Genomic DNA, 13,581 nt, shown 5'->3' on the forward strand with positions numbered 1-13,581 from the left:
TAACAAAACACGTTATTTTGTCAATTTTATGCAGGTAAGGCGTGGGTAATAAATAAAATAACACAGTCGGTGTCATTACATACGAATTATAATACTTGAATTCATACCGTGAATCGTTCTGTGAGTGTCTCTATTTGGTGTGTGTACAATCTATACAATACTGAAAGTCCTTTGATTATACATTGCTTGTGCACGTGTGTGATTATTAGGTAAGAGTTCCTCCCGCTCCCCCATCCCAAATAATATATATAAATTAATATATACTGAAATTATTAACAAAAAACCTAGCACAACAAGTACTAGAGAACTCACAAAATAACTACAATATATATAGGGTCGCACCACGTTGTATGATAAGGGCCCCTGGCACGGTAATATTACAAAAAATATGGGGAACGGAAGGAACTCTTTCCGAACAGAATTGTTTATATGGGAAGTAGTTTACACTTCCAACGTCAACTGCTGCTGTTAATTTCAGGGAAAAACACCAGAGGTTGTCCCCAATTCAGGATATTTCTTGTTGAACGAGTTGTGTGTGTTTGCCAGCTAGAGCGTTGTTACATAACCCTTTGCGACAGAGTAGAGTCGTGGCGATATTTCAGGCTGGGTTCCATTGTTTCAAGCGACTGATGATGTCAGTTTCCTTGATCCGCACGAGACAACATCAAATCTCAGCTGCTGGCTACTGACCACCCCCATTGTCCCAGGGCTTGTTGCCCTGATTGGTCCAATGGCCGAGTATAAAACAAAGTTGCCTTGACAGCTGCGTCGCGTTTATCGTTCACTTGTGTTCAAATCGCTTCATTATTAGACATATTCTCGCTTTATTATTCTCACGCTCTGTCAGCATGAACAGACTTTTGCAAGGTTTGGGCCTGGTGTCAGGCGTCCCTCCAGCCCCACAGGTCGGACCGGAAGTACCCCAAGCAGGATCTTCGAGCCAGGTCACAAGAGGCACCCCTATCGCCAACGAGAGATCTTCGTCAACAACCTCGACACCATTTTCCACCCCAATGACGTCCACGCCGTACTGTACACCAGGACAGGGGACTGGGGCAACTGGCGGAGAGGCGGCTCAGTTGGACGTGAGTAAACATAATACCTTAAAATAGTCTTTGTACCGATCCTTCCTTATACCACTAAATCTACTTAATCACGTTCAACGTGACATGCATGCTGATTGCATCCATGTCCTCCATAACTATTTCTAAGATGTGAAAAAACCAACAAGCAATCTTATTCTATTTATTAAGAAAGTATGGTAAGAGTTCCGTCCAAAAAATTCATCCATCTATAAGTAAGTGATGTGCAGGCACCATATAAGCGGATATTTACTGACGTAATACAACAATTAGTGAAGGCGGTATGTAACCATAGGGGATCCAGAGAGGTGGAGGGTGATGGTGCAGGGGTGTCATGTACGTTTAATAAGTAACCATTGAAACTCTCATAAAATGAAGAGTGCCCCCAACTCTCTCACACACACACACACCTTTCCCAAAAGCTGTATCCGCCCCTGGAAAAATAACTTACTCACTTCTGATTGGTTGCAATGTATGATGATATTTATACACTATATCATTATATGGTCCGTCTATATGGCACAATATGTGAAGTCCATCAGGTGATAAGTAAGATGGTGCTAAAAGAGGTAAAAGAAATGTATTAAGATCAAGCGTATGTATCATTTTATTGACGTGCATGTCTCTGACCTGTCTGAGATGTCTTTTGCCTCAGGCTAACGATGCAGCCGAGTTGAGAAGACTCCTGAGGCAAATAGAAGGTTGAAAGATGAAATCAGGCGTCTAAAGGGAATGGTAAGTCAAATGATTTTACATAGTGTAGTTGTGGCACAGCGTTTAACAGTATATACGTTGCACGACATGATGTTCTTGCGTGGAGGCGTTGAACATATCGATAATCAAACCCGGGGCGTCATCCATGTGATGAGCGATGAGCTCCGCACATCACCTCTTGATCGTAGGACTTGTGTATTTTGATGTTTAACATACTCTCAGAGGTCAAATATATAATTTGACAGAACATGAACCTTCCGATTTGGGAAGAACTTCGGAATATACATCAATTGGTGAGACTAAATTTCAACGATTAGGAAAACATTCTTAGAGTGGCATTTTTTAAAAAAGTTGGATGTGACTTTGAGTATTTTTAGATACAATTGTAGAAACGTGTTAAAACTCTTCCTTATCAGATGAGGCATATACATGTATATTCAGATGATATGATTTGACTAGAATGAAATTTAAGGGAGATGCGGGCAGAAGTCTTTCGCTGGCAGTTCGGTATTTGCATACAGGCATTGCAAGGCAAGGCACACTGTCGATAACACGGACAGCACATGGTTACATTACATCAAAAGTACAACAAAAGAAACCACAAAATCTGGTGCTTTCATTCGGGTGCATATATTTGTAGAGCTGGCAACGTAATGGCTGATAAACGAAATTTATGGCATGTATTCAATGTCGAAGTGTTTTGCAGTGTGGCTGTGTTTTGCAGTGTTTTGTATCATACCCTCAAGAGATATAATGTCATTGAAAGTATGGTAAACGTATATTTGGTTCATAGAAGTTGTAATATCATCGAAAATAAGACAATTATAGTATCAGAGCATGACAGTTGCAATGTCATTGATTATATTTTTTATGTGTACAGCGATGGTTGTGTAATATGCAGTGCAAATCAAGTATAATTTATAACGGTTGTAAATATCATTGAAAATACAACAAATCTGGTATTGATTCATCAAATTGTTTCATAGGATTGAATATGGGAGCGTGAATGCGCTCTATATGGACACGTACGTTAGTCACCCAAAGTTGTTACGTTTGTTTGTGCAGCGGGACACAGCACCGACAGCAGCAGCTCCATCAACAGTCCCATCATCAGCTCCATCTGCAATCGGCAGTACCCATCAGCAGCCCTCATCGTCAGCTTCAGTTACCAGCTCCATCGACAGCACCACCAGCAGCACCATCAGCAGCCTCATCGTCAGCTTCATTACAAGCGCCATCAGCAGCTCCGTTCGCCACTCCACTAGCAGCACCATCGACAGCCCTATCAGCAGCTCCACTAGCAGCACCAGCAGCAGCACCATCAGCAGTTACATTGGCCACAGCAACAACCACAGCAGCTCCAGTGACTATGAATGTGGCGACACAAACTCTTACAGCAGTGAGTATGCTATTGGAGTTCATCACTGGGAGTTTGGTTCACTTGCATTGAGAGGCATGCATCCTCAATAGCTGAAAGTCTTTGACTTGAACAGATTTAGTGTCTTGTCCGTCCGTCCACACGTTATTCTTCAATACGAGTTCTACTTCAACATCAGATTAGGTTCCCAGAAGCAAATTGTTTTCTGCACTGTCAAATATATCTGAAGAATGTAAGCAGCAGTTTATATATTCTTATTTCGCTCAGGAGTATTTCATGACTGTGTTCTAACTGATCAAGAAGAACTGCTTGACATTCTTCTCTACATTGCTCTCTACTCAAAGTATTCTGAACCCATTTCACATCGGTATATTGAAGTAGTTCTACATTAATGAATTTCATAACTTTAACAACCGTTCATGAATCCTTTTCATGTTTTTGTTTCATTCAGGCTCAGACAGCTGATGAAGCAAGACAGAGACGCCATGCTAGATATAGGCAAAGGGAAGTAAGGCAACAACTTCAAAGGCAACAGCAGCACCAACAGGAACAACGATTTCAGCTTCAACAACAGCGCCGACAACAACAGCAGCAACAGCCCCGACAGCAGCAGCAGCAGCCCGTTTGCAGCAGCAGCACCAACAGCACCAGCATGCCAGACAGCAGCAACAACCCCGACAGCAGCAGCCCTGCCTGCAGCGGCAGCAGCACCGTCAGCAACAGCTCCAACAGCAGCATCAGCCCCGTTTCCAGAGGCAGCGGCTGCAGCTGCACCGACAGCAGCAGCAGCAGCACAGACAGCATCAAGAAACTCCCTACGAGGAGCTGCTACGTGTTTTCGATGAGGAGAAGAGGACTTCGGTGAGACATCTTACCTGACTTTGAGAATGACGATTGCTGGTTTTCAACGTTCCCAAACTGATCATGCTGGTTGTAAGAGCCCATACGGCCATTTTGTAGTGTACCACGAGGGTGCAGGTCGTTGCTCATCTTATCAATTAAAATAGACCTTGTTGACTGCAGCACAAGACTATTCACTCTAATTACCAATCATCTTCAAATCTGTTGATGAAACAATCTTACCATTGTCGCGCTTGGGCCTTAACTAGTCTCAGTTAAGCGTCAAAATGTTCCTTGTGTTAGTAGTCTTTAGTAAGTTTCCTGGAGACGCAGATCAACAAATTCAAGGCGTTCATTTATCCTCACTCTGACACCCCTGATGAAACTGAAAATGCTCACGTTAAGTAGGAGTACACCAACATGTTAAGTAGATCCAACGGTAAAAGTTACTGTGACCCATGGACTGGAGATAATGTCTAAGAATTGTTTCCTTGTAGACAAGGGGCCGAATACGGAAGCCAGCCGGGGTCGTCCAGGTGGCGTTAGGAGGAGGAGTGACCAGTAAGTTGAACTCCATTTGTTTCTAACCTTGATAGAAATGGCTTCTCACCTTTGCATTGTGTATATACCATATGAAGTAACACCTATGATGGTGACTACGATGTTTAAGATGCTTTCACCTTCTTTCTTCAGATGTCATTACCGTACAACAACGGATCTGCATGAGACAAAGACAAGGTTAGAGGTCTCATTCTTTGTGTCTCGCCAGCGGTCCAATGTCTCCATCATCCAGGTTGTCATCTATAGCTGTCATCGACACCCAGCCTCCTCAGCCAGTCCCCGAAATTGGCATTCTCAGTCGGTAATCCCAGTTATCAACCTTAACGCTGCCATCAGTCCCCCAATGGCCACTGACTACAACGCCATCCTTCTCTAGCTCTCCAGTATACTCATCAAACCATTTAAAACTTTTAAGAAACATTTCCTGAGTGCAGATGATTTCATCATTTACCATGGTCGCTGCACTGCCTTGAACTATTTTTTATTCACGGTTGAAAAATGCTCTAGGCGTCCCATATCAAAACCATGTATTTGGGAACATACAAGTTAACTCATCTTTAACAAAGGCTTTATGTACAGTGATTCTGAATACTTCCTTTCAAGAGTTTAGACTCACTTCAAACATTCATTATATGTTATGTAAATATATATGGTTACATCCAAGATTGATTTTTCCACTAACTTGGGGAAACCAACTGCAAACCTTATGCACATGAATTGCATCGAGGACCCTGCATCAAATTGCTGCAACGTATGTGCAAATATCGTACATGTTAAAAGCTGCGTTTTGGTGTAACGTTTTGTTCAGAATTCGCGAGTTTTCACTAATTATGACGATAATCTTTACGAATTTGTTTTACAATACATCAATTCATGTGTAAACAGTACCTTTAAACAGTGTGAAATATTTATCAAAAATCAGTTTAGAAAGTTGCCTGAAGTAAGTGGCTATATTTACACTAGTGAGTCTAAACTTTTGAAAAGAAGTATATTTCACCTCAGGTGTGCTCAGTCAAGACTTTCTTCATTATCAAACCATACGTTATATCACTGAGGATAAGACGTATATAGTATTGGTCGACAATAGTTGTAACATCATTGATTATATGTATAGTAATGGTTGTGTAAATATCATTGAAAGTGCAATATATCATTTAATAACGGTTGTAATGATCATTGAAAATACAACATGTCTGGTATTGATTCGTCATATTGTTTCATAGTGTTGAATCGACAGTGTGTGAATGTTCACTATTTTGAAACGTACTTAAGTCACCCCATATGCATTACGTTTACATTTCTTTTCCAGGCTGAAACAACACTGACCGCAGCTGTGACAGCTCGAACGGCAACTGTTATAGCAGCAGCACCAATGGCAACCGTAACGAGTATGGCCACAGCAACAACCTCAGCACTCGGCAGCATCACCGGTGAATATGGATGTGACGACTCAACCTCTTCCAGCAGTGAGTATGCTATTCCAGTTGATCATACACCACTGGCAGCTTGGTTTCCACTAACATTGAGACGCATGCATTCTCGATAGCTGAATTAGTCTTCAGCTTCGCACTCAGACACGGCTGAGGTCCTGACGCTTATTCTCAGTTAGCCCCAGAGTACCTTAGTGAGATTTCTTACCTGACTTTGGAGAATGATTCTGCCAATGTTTCCCGTAGCATCCCCATACGACGTCTCGTATTTTGTTCATGTACCACAAGTGTGGATGTCGTTGCTGAATCTATGAATCCATGTGGATCCAACGGGTAAATGTACCATACTGCTTGGATCGTAGAAAGGGTCTAAGTATTGCTCGTTTCCTTGTAGGAGGGAAAGAGTACAGAAACCGGCCGGTGTCGTCCAGGGGCGTTGGGGGGAGGCGTGTAAGTTGAATGCCATGCATGTTTTAACTAATTGATATTAATGAGCTCTTGCATTCGCTTTTGGTATATGACATATGCAGTAACAACTACAATGTTGACTATGACGTAACAATGCTTACATGTTTCTCCTTCCGCATTTCAACCGAGCCTTTCTTTCTTCAGATGTCATTATCACATAACAGAAATAGACAACGTTAGGTGTCTCGGTCAATCATCAGTCACCACCCGTAGCAGTCTTCTACCGTCAGCCACCTAACTTGTCATCCTCAGTTGGCATCCATCACCCCAGTAATCCCAGTAATCAACCACATGCTGCCATCAGTCCCTCCATGACTGCAAGCGAGCATCCTCCTGTTTCCTTCAGGTATGCGCAGTAATGACAATCAAACCACTCGAAACTTTTGAGAATCATTTCCTGACTGCAGATTATTTTATTTGACTGTGCAGTTGTCTTGCACTTTTTTGGGTTCGCTTTCACAAAACTATTTCCCTCTGAATATCAAAACCATCATTAAGGAACATTACAAGTTAATTTATCATCTCTAACAAGATCTTAACAATTATTCTTATCCTAACAAAATACTATCTTTTTTCTCCTCAGGCGTGTTGCGAGTCCAGAGCTTCAATACCTCCGCCATTTACACCGTACATGTGCAGGAATATTACAGCTTCGTATACTCTATAATAATTCCCACGATCATGCCATCCAATTAGGATGCGAATTTATTGGAGTAATCACCGCTTCCTTTCACATAACGACCTCGTTGATGGTGTATCGTGTACCTACTGATAACCGGGCAGCTTTGAGATGTTGAGGGGTGTTTCATGTTTCATGGCTCACACTCCTACATGAAAGACCCGCTAACACCTTCTAGTTGAACGATGACTTGGTGGTATCCGTACGCATTGTCTCAAGTTGGCTGTATTTGGTGAATACTTTGAACGACAACTGTCAACATTCAATACCATTGCCACGAGAATGTCAGATCATATTGATATTTCTGTTTACATTTGAACTGTATCATGGTTCAGCTTTAATGTAGTATTTTACTTATCCGTATACTAAGCGTAGAGGATGGAGTATCCTAATCATGTGCGGTCATGTGGTTGGTATCATGAAGTGCGTTGCTTATTTTACCTGTCTTATCGGATCCACGTCTGTCGAACACTGTCCCATCAGATGCAATAAGTGGACACACAGCCCTGGGCCTAACAAAACCGGACAGTGTCTAGGATATCGGCCAGAGATGCCTCACTCACTGCGTGATGAAACTCCAGATCTCGGCCAATCACTGAGACACTCATTCCGATATCTGCCAAAGGCTAAGGTGTACGTGCAGACCTTAGAGGACTACAAACATGGACATAGTCCTGTAACTCGGCCAGATGCTGTCAAACATCAGGTCTCAAGCATGGATGTCTGATTCTCGAAGGTGAGCATTCATTTCATGATCTAATCTACAAATGACCCTGCCAAATGGCCTATACCCTACCAATGAAAGAGCAATCATTGAATCAGCCCACTATGCGAAATAGCCAATGGCGCGCTAGCCCGTTGCTAGTAAATCCTGTCGGGCCAGTAACTCCAGAGTCACTGACCCGATTGGCTAGTGAATTTTCATATGGTCATTTTGTTAATATATCACTCTCCGACTTGTTCAGTCGTAATGCACGTTTAATGTTCATCATATTAGCAGCTTAATGATGAAACATGTGTCTACAATTAAATTTCGTGCTAGTGAATTATTTTGTGGGCAAGTAACTTTCAGGCATAGGTAGTTCCGACTAGCTAGCAAAATTTAGAAACTATCTCGCAATCTGAATCAGCCTCGGATATTTCGTATTTGATTCGTGTGTATATATTTAAAAAACCTATACCAGAGTGTATGCAAGAAGGCTGATGGCTTCAATTTTCAATTCTCAGACGAATATCAAAACAAGTTTCCATCATCTTTAAGAAGAGCTTTATAATTATTCTAGTCCTAAATAAAATGTTATCGTTTTCTCCCCAGGTGCATTGAGAGTCCAAAGCTTCTTTACCTCTACCATTTACACCGCACCATGTGCAGGGATCCATACCACTTCATATACTATTATATAATGATTTCCACGATCACAGTATCCGATTAAGATGTGAGCCCAATCTCCACTTCTGTTTTCATAACCAAGAGGACTCTTTAGGATTATTTGTTCAACCAAATCGCCCAACTCTTTGATGGTGTATCGTGTACCTACTGACGACCGGGCAGCTTTGAGTTGTTGAGGGGTGTTTCATGTTTCATGGCTCACACTCCTACATGAAATCCCTGCTAACACCTTTTAGTTGAACGATGACTCGATGGTATCCGTAAGCATCTCTCGGCTGGTTGTATTTGGTGAGCAGTTTTAAAGGCAACTGCCAACAGGAGATTCAATACCATTGCAATTAGAATGTCAGATCATACCGATATTTCGGTTACATTTTGAACTGTATTATGTTGCTCGGTTTATCGTAGTATTTTACTTATCCTTGATGCTGGGAATATAGATGATGAAGTATGTTCCTAATCATGTGGTCATATGTCTGGTATCACGAAGTGCTTTGTTCATCTTACCTCTCGGATCCACTTATGTCAAATACTGTCTCAAGGAATGCAATATGCGAAACAGTCCCCAATCTACCAAAATGGACAGTCTCAAGGCATCAACCACCTAGAGATGGTTCAAATCCAGATCTTGGCCAACCACTTTGACAGACTTCCTGATGTCTGCCAACCACTAATATCTACGTCCATATCTGTGACGACAACAAACATGGACCTAGTCATGTGACTGCAGCCAGATTATGTCAAACAGCAGATCTCTAGCATGGATGTCTCCAGAAGGTGAATTTCAAGCAATACATGCAATAATGTTTCGAAATTGTAGCTCTTTCTGTTTAGGTATTTGTCTCCCAAATTTACAATTCTTTCCATCATCTTATCTGACTGACTGAGTTTAGTTTACGCCGCTTTCAGCAATATCACGGCGGGGACACCAGAAATGGGCTTAACACATTGTGCCCATGTGGGAATCGAACCCGGGTCTTCGGCGTGACGAGCGGACGCTTTTAACCACTAGGCTACCCCACCGCCCCCCATCATCTTATCTACAAAACCCGATCAAATTGCCTATAGTCTACCACTGGAAAGGTGAACTTTGAAACAGCCTCGGGTGTTCTATATTTCGATTCATATATATTCATAAACCTGTCCCAGACTTCTGACAAGAAGAATGACTTCATCTTTCAAATAGTCAACTTTCCCTTTATATCGGACACTATCCAAGCATCTTCTGCCTTTGGTACAGAGATTGCACAAATTTGCAGGCAAAGCCATTCATACATGCTCTTCATAATAATTCAAATACCCGCAGAATCTGTTTGTTGGGCGCTACTTACATTTAATATCATAAGGAATATACACTGTCATTCATGTTTTTCTCACTGTTTGCATATTTGTTAGTCGGCCCAGGTATATGTGATTCTCATCCCTTGTACAGGTACCATTGCTACAGCAGTAGATCACACCTGTCTTCCCACCTGCTACACCTGTAACGTCAAGCTCACACCATCAGCATATGCATGTTGTCTATGGTAAGTAATTTTAAACTTCCGATCTGAGCAAATTATTTTGTATATTTTAAATAAAACACTGATATATACATACATTGTGAGAGAAGAGGCGTTTAATATTATTCCCATATATTTCAAGAAGGTCTTGCCCAGCTTTCTTCAGCATTTACCACATTTAGTAGGCAACCGGAGAAGTTATGAGTTACGAATCTCCGATGATTTAGCCAACCATGTTCAAGACTGAGGCACTCAACGTCATCTCTTATTCCATCAGCAGTTAGAATGTAAAAAATATTCCCTTAGCTATTATAACTTGCGACTCTGTTGCATCATTTAAATCTTATATCCACGTGAAAGACAAGTGTAACTAAATATTATTCATATGGAATAAGGGATGTAAAAATGTTTTGGCACACAAGAATACACTTTAATTATGGTATATTTAGAATAAATGTAAAAAATGACGCATCATGTCAGTGTGGCCATGGATGTGAGAATGTTATTCATTACTTTGAAAGTCTATTGTATACTATTCAAAGACATGAACTGTTAAAGTCTTTAGAAAATATCCTTAGATATAGAACACTGATTGCTATTAACTTTCATCTTACATGGCAAAACAATTTCTAGAAGAGAAGACTGATATCATTTAATCACAACAAAGTTCAAGATACACATAATCAAACTTCTCAGTAACGAACCTCTGTTTCAGGCTCACTCTGCCCGCCTGTTCACAAGACAGTGGACTGTCTAATTGTTCAGGTGTTGCCAATTCTAATTAACAATCTAAAGTACTGACGGGAAATAGGAGAAAAATGTTTTAGTCTGTTACTCTGCGTAAATAACTGCAAATAGTAGTATGTGGAAATATCCCACATCGGTCTAATCCGGGCGTTCAGTGGGATGCGTAATAGGATATGCAGAAAATCATGTTTACTCATAAAATCCGACAAAACTTAGAAAAAATACGAATAGTTGCTGTAAACAATAGATCGAGTATAGATGGCAATTAGGTCCCTCAACCAGCTATGACGACGGACCGTCGACTCACCTGGTATGAAATGCATGATCTGCCTATAGGCACAAGGGGTCATCCCAAAGATATGTTAATGCTTTTTTCATGTGTGATGAATATGTTTCATTGATTAACATCTTACGTGTCTATATTTCATAAAGTTTGTTGAGATATGTAAATGCGTATGATACCCATAGAAAGCTTTAAATCAGCCATCGTAAAAACTTCATCGAAGCACAAGTAGCAGTTACATATATTGAATCCATTGTTGCAAACGCAACACTATTCTTTCCCACAGAGGTTACTCCTGTTATATCTTCCTACGTACCTCTGGTTCTGATACGGCCCTTTCATGGTGTGAGCTCTTCAAAGACTCTTTGATTGGAGGCAATCAGATTTTAGCTGTGCAATCAGCGACGTTGTTGTTTCAAAAGTGATCATTCGCAAGGCTCTCGGTAATTTCCGCATGCTTCAAGAAAACTAAACTCTTCCCCTGCGCGATGCGCAAACGTTTCTTCTAGACAGAACTCAGTCATGTTATGGCGGATCAGTGGCGTCTCCATCGCCCTCGTTGACAACGGACAAGCTTAGCCATTAAACGTCTTGTGTGTAACATCAACACAAGTCCCCGGCAGATGGGGATACTTCAGACCCCACATTTGCTTGTAAGTAGTCAAGTTGAATCTAAGTCGATGTAACACGTGTCTCTGATTGGATAGAAAGCAAGGGAGGTAATTCGTGTTGCGATCTTTTGCCGCTAGGGACTTTGTACGAGAACCGGGAAATATGGCCGTATTAGAACAGAGGTTCGTAGGACGATATGGCAAGTAACCTCTGTGGGAAGAGAATGACGCAACACAGGCTATCTACAGCCTTTAAGAGATCACGCAACATAAATTTTCCACTCTTGACTGTCTCTTATATCTGCTTTTGATACGATGATCTCTACTGATTTTAACGTATGGTTCGTGAAATTTGGGGATAATGAAAATTTAAGAGTGATTGAAATGCAGTCTACATTTCAAATTTCTTAAAATGGCGGCTGGACTTCGTAAATCTAACCTGCTCAAATTTTATCATCTATGGTGTACTGGTGAACCCTTGCTTTGTATAAGATAGCTAAATAATTCCAGCGCATGTTATCATTTTGGCATAAACTTACTCAACCTCTGGTTTTTTATCTCCATTCCCTCGACAGTACTCCAGCTATCTCCCCACCTGATCTTACCTGGTCTCCCACCTGCTACACCTGTAATATCAAACTCAATCTGTCTCACCTGTCTCACCATCAGGATCTTGCATGTTGTCTACGGTAAGTAGCGTTGAAAACTTAGATCTGAGCAATATGCTGGTATATATTTAAAATAAAACAGATACACATGCATTTCATGCGCTAGCTATCTTCCACCCGAACATCCACCAGGCAGCTAAATAGAGCCAGGCAATTCAAGACTTGGGAAGTGCATTTGAAGGAAGACAAATCGTAGCCACTTCCATGATGTCGGTATCGTGTTACATGTAAATGAATACAGTAGTCACCACATACGCTTACATTTGTTATTCATTCCGCCAATGTTATTACAGACTTTAAACTCATGTATCTTTGAGTCCACAGGGCATCATGAAGCACCTTGACTGACGCCGTGACTGTCATCCCTCCAGAAAAGATGTCAGGATCTCTCCAGGTCCTACATGATACAGCAGAACACTGACCGGGTGTTTTAAAAACTGTCAGTCATCAGTACATTCATTGATCTCAGTGTAATCCCCTCTGTGATTTCAGCAAGTCAGTGTCCCTGAACATGAAACACATTACATCTTTTGGCAGCAATCTCTAAAGCAGTCTTTTCTTGAATACAATGGGAAAACGTGTTAAATCTCTATCTGTTTCCAGGGTTACATTACTCAAATAATATCTGATCCAATGCTCGTCAGGTACATTTATGTAGGTTTCATTGTTACGAATCACTGTCTCTTTCTGGGCTGTAGAGGAGGGTGGATACATACATAAGTGTGGTTGAGCCATGCTACCCTGGATGTATTATTCAGTCAAGGACACTTAATAAAACATTATATATCTTTGTCAGGTTTGGTAAATCAAATGCACATAGGCTTGGTGCATTAGATATCTGGCAAATGGTCTACATTTGAGAATGTAATTGATTTTGCCTTGTCAGGAGAATGGAGTGACATTCTAAAAAAAAAACTTGTATATTTTGTCATCACCCCGCTATGCCTGGTATTTAGGATGTCTGGTGCCATTCCATGTGAGATAGGAATTGATTTTGCCAGCTCTGTCAGGAAGATGGATATATACAGATGTAGTTGAGTCATGCCACTGGATGTGCTACATTCTGTACTGACAGTATAAGGAAGTACATTCACAAAACGCACATAGCGTGTCATACGTGGGTTAAACAAGGCAACTCGGCATATACGTTACATTTGGGAGGTATGCAAATGTTTAATGAAAGATTAAAACCTGTACCCAGCAATGGCCATTGTTAAGCCAGGAGGAG

The 13,581-nt window shown here is 41.2% G+C and overlaps 1 protein-coding gene across 1 annotated transcript; it reads left to right on the top strand.

Annotated features, from left to right (window-relative positions):
* Positions 1-848: 848 nt before the first annotated feature.
* Positions 849-12,374, top strand: LOC124290191 (uncharacterized protein DDB_G0271670-like; the record flags this gene model as incomplete). Its single annotated transcript, XM_046726894.1, has 7 exons — positions 849-1,085; positions 2,862-3,212; positions 3,626-4,035; positions 4,708-4,876; positions 5,885-6,041; positions 9,975-10,068; positions 12,261-12,374. Coding segments are annotated over exons 1-7 (1,532 nt in total), but the record flags the coding sequence as incomplete, so codon positions are not given.
* Positions 12,375-13,581: the final 1,207 nt, after the last annotated feature.

This window comes from Haliotis rubra, unplaced genomic scaffold (genome assembly GCF_003918875.1).
Source record: "Haliotis rubra isolate DU_JTF1 unplaced genomic scaffold, ASM391887v1 Scf1121, whole genome shotgun sequence".
Taxonomy (NCBI): Eukaryota; Metazoa; Mollusca; class Gastropoda; order Lepetellida; family Haliotidae; genus Haliotis; species Haliotis rubra.